This window comes from Rattus norvegicus, chromosome 17, assembly GCF_021556685.1.
Source record: "Rattus norvegicus strain SHRSP/BbbUtx chromosome 17, alternate assembly SHRSP_T2T, whole genome shotgun sequence".
NCBI classification, from domain to species: domain Eukaryota; kingdom Metazoa; phylum Chordata; class Mammalia; order Rodentia; family Muridae; genus Rattus; species Rattus norvegicus.
In genome coordinates, this window is record NC_141550.1 from 72,666,475 (window position 1) to 72,681,304 (window position 14,830).

At 41.8% G+C, this 14,830-nt stretch overlaps 1 protein-coding gene across 11 annotated transcripts in view; it reads left to right on the forward strand.

The window, feature by feature from the left end:
* Akr1c3l1 (aldo-keto reductase family 1 member C3-like 1) overlaps positions 1–14,830 on the forward strand; it is a 33,549-nt gene that overhangs the window by 3,426 nt on the left and 15,293 nt on the right. For 3 of the 11 annotated variants that reach the window (XM_087591361.1, XM_087591359.1, NM_001164396.2), the window contains exons 2-4: positions 540–707; positions 10,592–10,708; positions 10,874–10,951. Coding sequence is in view for 8 of the 11 variants with exons in the window: in XM_087591359.1 (XP_087447485.1) it covers positions 540–707; positions 10,592–10,708; positions 10,874–10,951 (363 nt within the window). In the remaining 3 variants the exon portion in view is untranslated. The remainder of the gene's footprint in view (positions 1–539; positions 708–10,591; positions 10,709–10,873; positions 10,952–14,830) is intronic. The other 8 variants (XM_087591360.1, XM_087591355.1, XM_087591363.1 and 5 more) reach the window with 5 other exon arrangements.

Below are 14,830 nucleotides of genomic sequence, written 5' to 3' on the forward strand. Positions count from 1 at the left end.
AAGGATCTAGTAGTTTCTCAGTCTCACAAGGCTAGTCTTCTATAGAAGTAGCTTCCAACAGATGTGTTGTGGTTTCTTGTGGCCACATGGTTCGTGTCCATCATGCTTCGTCCTCCTGCATCCTCTCTCCTTCCCCTCCTTTCTTCTTTTCCTTGTTCTTCTTAACTGAAGTATGCCAACCGAAGATATGGTTTCTGTGCTTAAAAGCTCACACTGAAGAAGACTCGATGGTACACTAGGGTCCTAAATGCCCAATGTAGTCATAGGCCAGCTAATAAAGACTTTCTATTGGCTTAAACCTTTGTCTGATTAGTCTTCTCTGCTGAATACCCCCAAACAGGTAAAAGTCAACTCTTGAGAAAGTGATTGCTTCTGCCTCTGTTATGCATTCTGCTCAGTGGAAATTTTGCAAAGCCTTATGAAAAAGAAAACTTGGAAATCTGATTCTTGTCATTTGTTTAAGATGCTTGAAGGTGATTTTTACATTCATATCTCTCAGTACATCTTTGTCCAATTCATATCCTTGCTTCCTCCTCTAGATTCCTGCAAGTAAGATTTTGGAGTCTACAAAAATAGCAATAGATATTGGGTTCCGCCATATTGATTCTGCTTATGTATATAAAAATGAAAAGGAAGTAGGAGAGGCTATTCGAAGCAAGATTACAGGTGGTGTTGTGAAAAGAGAAGACATATTTCTCACTACAAAGGTATTGTGTGTATGGTAAGCTTGTGTATGAATTAATGAAGGGTAATATAAAAATATAAAATAATAGTATTGCCTTGGTGAAGTGTGCTTATTGGTATAATATTTATCCACATATCATATGTGAATCTTAGTTTCAGTTACTGAGAAACATATGCTTCTTACTCTCTAGAAATGTATGGTTTTCAAATCCCTTTCTTTCTTGAGCTCAAGCTCAATGAAGCATAATTCAGTTGGATCTGTGAACTCGGAAATAAACTTGATCAATTTTAGGGTTTTTTATGACCTAGGTGGCTTAGAATATCCTGAACATTTAGAATATTAATATTTATCTTTCCTACTGAAAATAACAGGATATCAGAGTTCATAGAATGTTAAATGACTTCTATCCAATTCGTGGAAATTTGTGTCCAATGATTGTTAATTGCTCATACCACATTTTTGATGGTTTATATTAAAAAACAAATGTAACATATATTCAGGGAACTGAAGGCATGTAGATACTTAAAAAAATTAGCTTTTGTATATATTTGGGCCAGGGAGTGGCTCTATTAGGAGGTGTGGCCTTGTTGGAGTAGGTGTGTCACTGTGGATGTGGGATTACATACCATCCTCCTAGCTCCTTGGAATTCAGTCTTCTCTTAAAGGCCTAGAGATGAAGTGTAGCCCTATCAGCATCTCCTGCACCATGCCTGCCTAGATGCTGCCATGTTCCCACCGTACTAAATCTCTGAACCTGTAAGTTAACCCAAATGAAATGTTGTGTTTATAACAGTTGCCTTGATCATAGTGTTTGTTCACACCAGTAAAACCCTAAGACAGAAGTTGGTACCAGAAGTAGGGTATTGCATAGCCTGGCCAGGCTTTTGTCTAGAAGAATGTGGACTTGGGGATTTTGGATTTGGAAAGGAGTGGATTGTTTTAAGTGGGGCTAAATGGACTATCCTAGTAAGAATATGAAAGACTTTGTTGCTCAAATTGATTTTAACTGTGCAGTCCTGGCACAAGGGGACTCATTGGAGATTTTCAGTATGTGGCATGAAATGTTTTGGTGGTATTTTGCTGAAGAATGTGACTGCTTTCTGCCATTGTCTGAGGAGACTACCTGAGGCTAAGGTAAAGAGATTTATATTAATTGCATTGAAAAAGGAAATCTCAACTGCCTGGTCAGGTGGGCACTCCTGAGGCTGCAGAGCGGAAGAGACCACCAACACTGCTCACCCCTGCCCACATCCCTGGCCCAAGAGGAAACTGTATAAGGCCTCTGGGCTCCCGTGGGGGAGGGCCCAGGAGCGGCAGGACCCCTGTGCCTGAGAAACCACCAGAACCAGAAGGAAACAGACCGGATAAACAGTTCTCTGCACCCAAATCCCGTGGGAGGGAGAGCTGAACCCTCAGAGAGGCAGACAAGCCTGGGAAACCAGAAGAGACTGCTCTCTGCACACACATCTCGGACGCCAGAGGAAAAAGCCAAAGACCATCTGGAACCCTGGTGCACTGAAGCTCCTGGAAACGGCGGCACAGGTCTTCCTGGTTGCAGCCGCTGCAGAGAGCCCGTGGGTAGCACCCCACGAGCGAACTTGAGCCTCGGGACCACAGGTAAGACCAACTTTTCTGCTGCAAGAAAGCTGCCTGGTGAACTCAAGACACAGGCCCACAGGAACAGCTGAAGACCTGTAGAGAGGAAAAACCACACGGCGGAAAGCAGAACACTCTGTCCCCATAACTGACTGAAAGAGAGGAAAACAGGTCTACAGCACTCCTGACACACAGGCTTATAGGACAGTCTAGCCACTGTCAGAAATAGCAGAACAAAGTAACACTAGACATAATCTGATGGCGACAGGCAAGCGCAGGAACCCAAGCAACAGAAACCAAGACTACATGGCACCATCGGAGCCCAATTCTCCCATCAAAACAAACATGGAATATCCAAACACACCAGAAAAGCAAGATCTAGTTCCAAAATCATTTTTGATCATGATGCTGGAGGACTTCAAGAAAGACGTGAAGAACTCACTTAGAGAACAAGTAGAAGCCTACAGAGAGGAATCGCAAAAATGCCTGAAAGAATCGCAAAAATCCCTGAAAGAATTCAAGGAAAACATAAATAAACAAGTAGAAGCCCATAGAGAGGAGACACAAAAATCCCTGAAAGAATTCCAGGAAAACATAAATAAACAAGTAGAAGCCCATAGAGAGGAGACACAAAAATCCCTGAAAGAATTCCAGGAAAACACAATCAAACAGTTGAAGGAATTAAAAATGGAAATAGAAGCAATCAAGAAAGAACACATGGAAACAACCCAGGACATAGAAAACCAAAAGAAGAGACAAGGAGCTGTAGATACAAGCTTCACCAACAGACTACAAGAGATGGAAGAGAGAATCTCAGGAGCAGAAGATTCCATAGAAATCATTGACTCAACTGTCAAAGATAATGTAAAGCGGAAAAAGCTACTGGTCCAAAACATACAGGAAATCCAGGACTCAATGAGAAGATCAAACCTAAGGATAATAGGTGTAGAAGAGAGTGAAGACTCCCAGCTCAAAGGACCAGTAAATATCTTCAACAAAATCATAGAAGAAAACTTCCCTAACCTAAAAAAAGAGATACCCATAGACATACAAGAAGCCTACAGAACTCCAAATAGATTGGACCAGAAAAGAAACACCTCCCGTCACATAATTGTCAAAACACCAAACGCACAAAATAAAGAAAGAATATTAAAAGCAGTAAGGGAAAAATGTCAAGTAACATATAAAGGGAGACCTATCAGAATCACACCAGACTTCTCGCCAGAAACTATGAAGGCCAGAAGATCCTGGACTGATGTCATACAGACCCTAAGAGAACACAAATGACAGCCCAGGTTACTGTATCCAGCAAAACTCTCAATTAACATTGATGGAGAAACCAAGATATTCCATGACAAAACCAAATTTACACAATATCTTTCCACAAATCCAGCACTACAAAGGATAATAAATGGTAAAGCCCAACATAAGGAGGCAAGCTATACCCTAGAAGAAGCAAGAAACTAATCGTCTTGGCAACAAAACAAAGAGAATGAAAGCACACAAACATAACCTCACATCCAAATATGAATATAACGGGAAGCAATAATCACTATTCCTTAATATCTCTCAATATCAATGGCCTCAACTCCCCAATAAAAAGACATAGATTAACAAACTGGATACGCAACGAGGACCCTGCATTCTGCTGCCTACAGGAAACACACCTCAGACACAAAGACAGACACTACCTCAGAGTGAAAGGCTGGAAAACAACTTTCCAAGCAAATGGTCAGAAGAAGCAAGCTGGAGTAGCCATTCTAATATCAAATAAAATCAATTTCCAACTAAAAGTCATCAAAAAAGATAAGGAAGGACACTTCATATTCATCAAAGGAAAAATCCACCAAGATGAACTCTCAATCCTAAATATCTATGCCCCAAATACAAGGGCACCTACATACGTAAAAGAAACCTTACTAAAGCTCAAAGCACACATTGCACCCCAAACAATAATAGTGGGAGATTTCAACACACCACTCTCATCAATGGACAGATCATGGAAACAGAAATTAAACAGTGATGTCGACAGACTAAGAGAAGTCATGAGCCAAATGGACTTAACGGATATTTATAGAACATTCTATCCTAAAGCAAAAGGATATACCTTCTTCTCAGCTCCTCATGGTACTTTCTCCAAAATTGACCATATAATTGGTCAAAAAACGGGCCTCAACAGGTACAGAAAGATAGAAATAATCCCATGCGTGCTATCGGACCACCACGGCCTAAAACTGGTCTTCAATAACAATAAGGGAAGAATGCCCACATGTATGTGGAAATTGAACAATGCTCTACTCAATGATAACCTGGTCAAGGAAGAAATAAAGGAAGAAATTAAAAACTTTTTAGAATTTAATGAAAATGAAGATACAACATACCCAAACTTATGGGACACAATGAAAGCTGTGCTAAGAGGAAAACTCATAGCGCTGAGTGCCTGCAGAAAGAAACAGGAAAGAGCATATGTCAGCACCTTGACAGCACACCTAAAAGCTCTAGAACAAAAAGAAGCAAATACACCCAGGAGGAGTAGAAGGCAGGAAATAATCAAACTCAGAGCTGAAATCAACCAAGTAGAAACAAAAAGGACCATAGAAAGAATCAACAGAACCAAAAGTTGGTTCTTTGAGAAAATCAACAAGATAGATAAACCCTTAGCCAGACTAACGAGAGGACACAGAGAGTGCGTCCAAATTAACAAAATCAGAAATGAAAAGGGAGACATAACTACAGATTCAGAGGAAATTCAAAAAATCATCAGATCTTACTATAAAAACCTATATTCAACAAAACTTGAAAATCTTCAGGAAATGGACAATTTCCTAGACAGATACCAGGTATCGAAGTTAAATCAGGAACAGATAAACCAGTTAAACAACCCCATAACTCCTAAGGAAATAAAAGCAGTCATTAAAGGTCTCCCAACCAAAAAGAGCCCAGGTCCAGACGGGTTCAGTGCAGAATTCTATCAGACCTTAATAGAAGACCTCATACCAATATTATCCAAACTATTCCACAAAATTGAAACAGATTGAGCACTACCGAATTCCTTCTACGAAGCCACAATTACTCTTATACCTAAACCACACAAAGACACAACAAAGAAAGAGAACTTCAGACCAATTTCCCTTATGAATATCGATGCAAAAATACTCAATAAAATTCTGGCAAACCGAATTCAAGAGCACATCAAAACAATCATCCAACATGATCAAGTAGGCTTCATCCCAGGCATGCAGGGATGGTTTAATATAAGGACAACCATCAACGTGATCCATTATATAAACAAACTGAAAGAACAGAACCACATGATCATTTCATTAGATGCTGAGAAAGCATTTGACAAAATTCAACACCCCTTCATGATAAAAGTCCTGGAAAGAATAGGAATTCAAGGCCCATACCTAAACATAGTAAAAGCCATATACAGCAAACCAGTTGCTAACATTAAACTAAATGGAGAGAAACTTGAAGCAATCCCACTAAAATCAGGGACTAGACAAGGCTGCCCACTCTCCCCCTACTTATTCAATATAGTTCTTGAAGTTCTAGCCAGAGCAATCAGACAACAAAAGGAGATCAAGGGGATACAGACCGGAAAAGAAGAGGTCAAAATATCACTATTTGCAGATGATATGATAGTATATTTAAGTGATCCCAAAAGTTCCACCAGAGAACTACTAAAGCTGATAAACAACTTCAGCAAAGTGTCTGGGTATAAAATTAACTCAAATAAATCAGTTGCCTTCCTCTATACAAAATAGAAACAAGCCGAGAAAGAAATTAGGGAAACGACACCTTTCATAATAGACCAAAATAATATAAAGTACCTCGGTGTGACTTTAACCAAGCAAGTAAAAGATCTGTACAATAAGAACTTCAAGACACTGTGGAAAGAAATTGAAGAAGACCTCAGAAGATGGAAAGATCTCCCATGCTCATGGATTGGCAGGATTAATTTAGTAAAAATGGCCATTTTACCAAAAGCAATCTACAGATTCAATGCAATCCCCATCAAAATACCAATCCAATTCTTCAAAGAGTTAGACAGAACAATTTGCAAATTCATCTGGAATAACAAAAAACCCAGGATAGCTAAAGCTATCCTCAACAATAAAAGGACTTCAGGGGGAATCACTATCCCTGAACTCAAGCAGTATTACAGAGCAATAGTGATAAAAACTGCATGGTATTGGTACAGAGACAGACAGATAGACCAATGGAATAGAATTGAAGACCCAGAAATGAACCCACACACCTATGGTCACTTGATTTTTGACAAAGGAGCCAAAACCATCCAATGGAAAAAAGATAGCATTTTCAGCAAATGGTGCTGGTTCAACTGGAGGCCAACAAGTAGAAGAATGCAGATCGATCCATGCTTATCACCCTGTACAAAGCTTAAGTCCAAGTGGATCAAGGACCTCCACATCAAAGCAGACACACTCAAACTAATAGAAGAAAAACTAGGGAAGCATCTGGAACACATGGGCACTGGAAAAAATTTCCTGAACAAAACACCAATGGCTTATGCTCTAAGATCAAGAATTGACAAATGGGATCTCATAAAACTGCAAAGCTTCTGTAAGGCAAAGGACACTGTGGTTAGGACAAAACGGTAACCAACAGATTGGGAAAAGATCTTTACCAATCCTACAACAGATAGAGGCCTTATATCCAAAATATACAAAGAACTCAAGAAGTTAGACCGCAGGGAAACAAATAACCCTATTAAAAAATGGGGTTCAGAGCTAAACAAAGAATTCACAGCTGAGGAATGCCGAATGGCTGAGAAACACCTAAAGAAATGTTCAACATCTTTAGTCATAAGGGAAATGCAAATCAAAACAACCCTGAGATTTCACCTCACACCAGTGAGAATGGCTAAGGTCAAAAACTCAGGTGACAGCAGATGCTGGCGAGGATGTGGAGAAAGAGGAACACTCCTCCATTGTTGGTGGGATTGCAGACTGGTAAAACCATTCTGGAAATCAGTCTGGAGGTTCCTCAGAAAATTGGACATTGAACTGCCTGAGGATCCAGCTATAACTCTCTTGGGCATATACCCAAAAGATGCCTCAACATATAAAAATTGGACATTGAACTGCCTGAGGATCCAGCTATACCTCTCTTGGGCATATACCCAAAAGATGCCTCAACATATAAGAGAGACACGTTCTCCACTATGTTCATCGCAGCCTTATTTATAATAGCCAGAAACTGGAAAGAACCCAGATGCCCTTCAACAGAGGAATGGATACAGAAAATGTGGTACATCTACACAATGGAATATTACTCAGCTATCAAAAACAACGAGTCTATGAAATTCGTAGGCAAATGGTTGGAACTGGAAAATATCATCCTGAGTGAGCTAACCCAATCACAGAAAGACATACATGGTATGCACTCATTGATATGTGGCTATTAGCCCAAATGCTTGAATTACCCTAGATCCCTAGAACAAACGAAACTCAAGACGGATGATCAAAATGTGAATGCTTCACTCCTTCTTTAAATGAAGAAAAAGAATACCCTTGGCTGGGAAGGGAGAGGCAAAGATTAAAACAGAGACTGAAGGAACACCCATTCAGAGCCTGCCCCACAGGTGGCCCATACATATACAGCCACCCAATTGGACAAGATGGATGAAGCAAAGAAGTGCAGACCGACAGGAGCCGGATGTAGATCGCTCCTGAGAGACACAGCCAGAATACAGCAAATACAGAGGCGAATGCCAGCAGCAAACCACTGAACTGAGAATAGGTCCCCCGTTGAAGGAATCAGAGAAAGAACTGGAAGAGCTTGAAGGGGCTCGAGACCCCAAAAGTACAACAATGTCAAGCAACCAGAGCTTCCAGGGACTAAGCCACTACCTAAATACTATACATGGACTGACCCTGGAGTCTGACCTCATAGGTAGCAATGAATATCCTAGTAAGAGCACCAGTGGAAGGGGAAGCCCTGGGTCCTGCTAAGACTGAACCCCCAGTGAACTAGACTATGGGGGGAGGGCGGCAATGGGGGGAGGGTTGGGAGGGGGACACCCATAAGGAAGGGGATGGGGGAGGGGGTTGTTTGCCCGGAAACCGGGAAAGGGAATAACACTCGAAATGTATATAAGAAATACTCAAGTTAATAAAAAAAAAAAAAAAGATTAAGGAAATCTCAAAAAATCCCAGCAGAAACTTTGTTCTCTGGTAAGTTTCATGAAAAACATTTTGAACAAGCATAGCATGCTTAGAAAGAAAAAATATAAAAATACATGGTTCAAGTATTAAAGAGATACCAGGCTTACTCCTCTTTTTCTCTCTCTTGCTCTACCTCTTCTCATTGCCTTCTTTGTCCCTGTCCCTTCTCTCCCCATTACCTTCTTCCCTCCATGTGCCTCCATGGCCAGCCTCCTTTGTTCCTCCCTTCTTCTAGTCTTCTTCTCTCATTAAACCTCTCCACATGGAACAAAATAGGAACCAGGAAGAGAAATGGAGCTGAATTCTGTGTTCAAGAATATTAAATTGAGCTGAGTAGTGACCTTAGGGCAAGATCTCATCTGGCTAAGTTTAGAAACAGGCATGTTAGTACACACCTTTAATCCCAGCATTTAGGAGATAAGCATGAAATCAAAATCAATCTACAGAGCAAGTTTCAGGCCAACTAAGCTTAGGTGATGAAGGAGTTGGAAAACAGAAAGCTGGTGATAATGTAATAGGACAAGGGGTCCATGTTCCAGCCACAGGATGCAACAGAACTCAGCAGCTTTGGCCATTTGACTCTGGTTTTATAGTCGAGAGGAGAAGACTGCTGGGACAATTGATGGTGGTTAGACAGAGCTAAGAAATCAGTGGTGTTTAAGAAGAGAGCAGCATCACTGCAGGTGATATTTTCTGGGAAGTGTTTTCTGAGATACAAAGAGGCTGTGTTCCGGAGATAGCCAAGGGTATGCCTCATGCTGCAGCTGAACTTGGTACTTTGTAAGAGTTCCCAGGTGGTACTTGTTTTAAAGGCATGAAGGGGTCATGGAGAGAAGCTGAGGCTTGGCACTGCAAGAGGCTATGGAAGACCATTGGTTAAGGTGAAGCCTCAGTTACAGTTAATACCCCAGAACTGAAAGGGTCATGCAAAGAAGGGCTTGACACCATGAAGAGAGCCTGTAAGAAGCTATTGGTGAAGCATAGTTGCAGCAGAAGACCCCAGTGTATTGGAGATGTCAGTACCATGGGATGGTCACCAAAAGAGCAGTAGCAGCAGTAGCAGAATCAGGGGAATCAACCAGAGCCTAGAACGATACAGGGGTTGGGGGGAGTTGGAGAAGTGACCCAAGAGCTTTGGAGGAGCCCATAAGATAATGGGATCTCAGACATTGGAACAAGAGACTATAACAATGAAGTTGCCTTGGAGACTCCAGGATGTCCAAGATGCCAGAGCCATGGGATACCTACTGAGGAAAGCTGCTAACAGGGAGTAGAACCAGCCAAGGAGAAGGAAGTTTGGTTGATGTCAATGATATAAAAGGAGTTGGAGATCTGAAGATGTCTTTGACATGAGACATGGAGATGCAGAGTTTGGAGTTTTCCCAACTGGTTTCCTGTTTTGCCTTGGGGAGTACAGTTAAGTGATTAAATGAATCTCAAAAGAGACCTTGAACTTTGGACTTCTAACATTGTCAAGACTGCTCTGGGGATTTGAGGAGTTGGACTAAATGTCCTTTGCATTATGCTACATTTAGGTATGACACCCATAGACTCATATGTTTGAAGAAGTCTATGGGGGCCAGGGCGTGGAATGTGATGGTTTGTATATGCTCAACCTAGGGAGTGGCTCGTTTAGGAGGTGTGGCCTTGTTGGAGTATGTGTGTCACTGTGGGTGTGGACTTTAATGGAAGCCAGTCTTCTCTTAGTGGCCTGCAGATAAAGATGTAGACCTCTCAGCTCCTCCTGCACTATGCCTGCCTGGATGCTGTCTGTCATGCATGATACTGTAGTGAATCTCTGAACCAGTAATCCAGCCCCAATTAAATGTTGTCCCTATAAGAGTTGCCTCGGTCATGGTGTCTGTTCACAGTGGTAAAACCCTAACAAGGACAATATAGAGATTTGAACATTATGTCTTGATAAATTTTACATCTTTAGTAGTGCCTTCCCATATTAATTCAAGTGGCTCTTAGTAACCATCAATATTCTGAAGTTCACCTCAAAAGGCCCAACAGAAATGCATAGTATTCCCTGTGGTTATCACTTTCTATTCATGACAGAATTTCTCAATTCTGATTATTTTTAATCTAAGACCACTTCCATTCTTTAACCCTACAGCTTTGGAGTACATTCCATCGACCAGAACTGGTCCGAGTTGGCTTAGAAAGATCACTCAAAAGCTTTCAACTAGATTATGTTGACCTCTATCTTATTCATTACCCAATATCAATTAAGGTATGCCATCTGTATCATGTAGCCTAATTAACTTTGTCTATACTAATGATAGATGATGCTGTGTTCCTGTTATTTCCTGGGTGTTTACTTTCCTGTTTCCAGTAGATTCCTAAGGCAATTGTGATGGGTGGGATGCATTTCTTTAACAATTGCTTTTTATTACAGCCATCAGAGGAGATATATACAAAAGATGAAAATGGAAAAATATTGTTTGAGACAGTAGATCTCTGTGCCATATGGGAGGTAAGTGAGTGCATAAAGGTGAGACCTCAGAGAAACCCAAAAGAGAATGTTAGGCCAGGCTTTTACTTGTGGTTAAAAGTATAAAGTGATCTTTCTTGTCTCCTAAGACTAGTTTTGATTTGAAGTCTTTTGGTTGATATTAAAATAGATATACTGCACCCGGCCCAAAAAAGAAAATAGAGTGTGCTCCCTTGAGCACACTCGTGTGTGTTCACAGTTGTTTCCCTAAAGTAGTGGGACAGAGACCCTGACTAAGTAGAGAGAGAAAAGAAGTGAAGACTGGAATATAATTGAGGGGACTTTGAAATATCCTACATGGGCATGTTTGAATAAAATCTGTACCTATGACCTTCTCTCCAACTCCTCCTTACCCACACTGACCTCTTAACACATGTGCTCTTCTTTAACCTCATCGAGTCCATTTAGTACTGCATATATGTGCATGGCTGCTATCAGAAGCTGCACATGATGAAACTGATTCTCTCTCTTCTGGCTGCCATCAATTGACAATAGTACTTCAGCTAGCAGTGGGAATTTGTAAGACACATCTGATCCACGATGGAATTATGAATGATTTTAAACTTATGAGGACTGTTCATGCAGGTACAGCTGCTGAGTTCCTTTGTATAAACTCCTAACATATTTAAAAAATCTGTTTCTTCCACTACACACTGGCCTCATCATCCTTCTACCTCTATCCCCAAGATGACCCCTGAGCCTTAGAGATTTCTGATTTAGGATTGAGCCATCCACAGTCTCTTGTTCTCTGCAAACTGACCAATAGTGAGTCATCTACTGCAAAAAGAAGTTTTCTGGTTAAATTTGGGAGCTACAGTAGATTGTAGAGGTAAAGATAAATACTTAGCAGGCAGGATTTGAGTATCTCTATTTTGCAGAAGAATAATAGTTTTCCCTGAAGACCTATGACCTAGACGACTATAGACTCTTGGCTTCATTAACAGCACCAGATATGAATTACATCTTTTGGGGTCATCCATAAATCCAGTAAGAAAGTGGTCAATAACTCTAAGAGCAGATGTGTCACTATTGCACCACTGGATATACTTCCCAGGAGGGTCTTCATTGCATTTCGAGATTTTAAAGCTAAATGAAATGGCTGATTATTTTTACCCCTCATTAGTGTACACAGTACCTCCCAGAACTATAAAAGCTAACTGGTGCTGATAATACTTCCAGTTCGCTATCACATTTATTTCTTCCAGTCCTGTGAGTCAACCGGGCAGCAATAATATCATACCATCAAGTTGTGGAGGGTACCCTGAAACAAATCACATTATTTGGGGGTGTCTGTGAGATTTTAAGGACCAACAACTCCTGTTTTTTTTATTTGATAGTCTATGGTATATAGGAAGAGCATTCTGCTATCTTTGGGGGGTGACTTCATTTAAGTTTCCCTTATTTCCATATATATGTACATGGAAGCTTTTACATTAGTAGGCTTTACCAGCTTCTTCATAAGACCTCAGAGTAGGTTACTTCTCCTACACCGTCCCCTCTACCCCAGCATACCATCCCTACACTACTCAACACTTCTTCCTCCATTACTCCCCATTATACCTTCATCCAACCTCTGCTCTACTGCTTTCCCTTGAAAGCTACCCCTCCCTGGCCATTTCCATACGTCTTGGCCTGTACAGGGCTCAAGTAAATTCATATCTAAAGATTCATAGCTAGGATTCACATGGGATTGCAGACTGGTACAACCATTCTGGAAATCAGTCTGGAGGTTCCTCAGAAAATTGGACATTGCACTACCTGAGGACCCAGCTATACCTCTCTTGGGCATATACCCAAAAGATGCCCCTACATGTAACAAAGATACCTGCTCCACGATGTTCATAGCAGCCTTATTTATAATAGCCAGATGCTGGAAAGAACCCAGATGCCCTTCAACAGAGGAATGGATACAGAAATTGTGGTACATCTACACAATGGAATATTACTCAGCTATCAAATACAATGACTTTATGAAATTCATAGGCTAATGGAGAGAACTGGAAAATATCATCCTGAGTGAGGTAACCCAATCACAGAAAAACACACATGGTATGCACTCATTGATAAGTGGCTATTAGCCCAAATGCTTGAATTACCCTAGATGCACAGAACACATGAAACTCAAGACGGATGATCAAAATGTGAATGCTTCACTCCTTCTTTAAAAGGGGAACAAGAATACACTTGGCAGGGAATAGAGAGGCAAAGATTAAAACAGAGAGAGAAGGAACACCCATTCAGAGCCTGCCCCACATGTGGCCCATACATATACAGCCACCCAATTAGACAAGATGGATGAAGCAAAGAAGTGCAGGCCGACAGGAACCAGATGTAGATCTCTCCTGAGAGACACAGCCAGAATACAGCAAATTTATAGGCGAATGCCAACAGCACACCACTGAACTGAGAACGGAACCCCCGTTGAAGGAATCAGAGAAAGGACTGGAAGAGCTTGAAGGGGCTTGAGATACCATATGAACAACAATGCCAAGCAACCAGAGCTTCCAGGGACTAAGCCACTACCCAAAGACTATACACGCACTGACCCTGGACTGTAACCTCATAGGTAGCAATGAATAGCCTAGTAAGAGCACCAGTGGAAGGGGAAGCCCTTGGTCCTGCTAAGACTGAACCCCCAGTGAACGTGATTGTTGGGGGGAGGGCGGTGATGGGGGGAGGATGGGGAGGGGAACACATATATAAAAGGGGAGGGGGAGCGTTTAGGGGGATGTTGGCCCAGAAACCGGGAAAGGGAATAACATTCGAAATGTAAATAATAAATACTCAAGTTAATAAAGAAAAAACAGGGAAAAAAAGAAAAAAGCATGTGGTATTCATTTTCTTTGATTTTGCATTCTTCACTCTAGTAATTATTTCTAGTTCTACCTGTTTACCAATTGCAATACAATTTTAATAGAAGTTGGTAATTTTGGAATTTTATTTGTGTTTATAGCTGAATGAAATTGCATTGTGCATAGGGTCCAAATTTAAATTACCCTTGCGAGCAGCTCTCTGCCACCAGACCCCGGGAGAGAGAGACCCAAAAGCCTGGTCAGGTGGGCACTCCTGAGGCTGCAGAGCGGAAGAGACCACCAACACTGCTCACCCCTGCCCACATCCCTGGCCCAAGAGGAAACTGTATAAGGCCTCTGGGCTCCCGTGGGGGAGGGCCCAGGAGCGGCGGGACCCCTGCCTGAGACACCACCAGAACCTGAAGGAAACAGACCGGATAAACAGTTCTCTGCACCCAAATCCCGTGGGAGGGAGAGCTGAACCTTCAGAGAGGCAGACAAGCCTGGGAAACCAGAAGAGACTGCTCTCTGCACACACATCTCGGACACCAGAGGAAAAAGCCAAAGACCATCTGGAACCCTGGTGCACTGAAGCTCCCGGAAACGGCAGCACAAGTCTTCCTGGTTGCTGCCGCTGCAGAGAGCCCGTGAGCAGCACCCCACGAGCGAACTTGAGCCTCGGGACCACAGGTAAGACCAAATTTTCTGCTGCAAGAAAGCTGCCTGGTGAACTCAAGACACAGGCCCACAGGAACAGCTGAAGACCTGTAGAGAGGAAAAACTACACGCCGGAAAGCAGAACACTCTGTCTCCATAACTGACTGAAAGAGAGGAAAACAGGTCTACAGCACTCCTGACACACAGGCTTATAGGACAGTCTAGCCACTGTCAGAAATAGCAGAACAAAGTAACACTAGACATAATCTGATGGCGAGAGGCAAGCGCAGGAACCCAAGCAACAGAAACCAAGACTACATGGCACCATCGGAGCCCAATTCTCCCATCAAAACAAACATGGAATATCCAAACACACCAGAAAAGCAAGATCTAGTTTCAAAATCATTTTTGA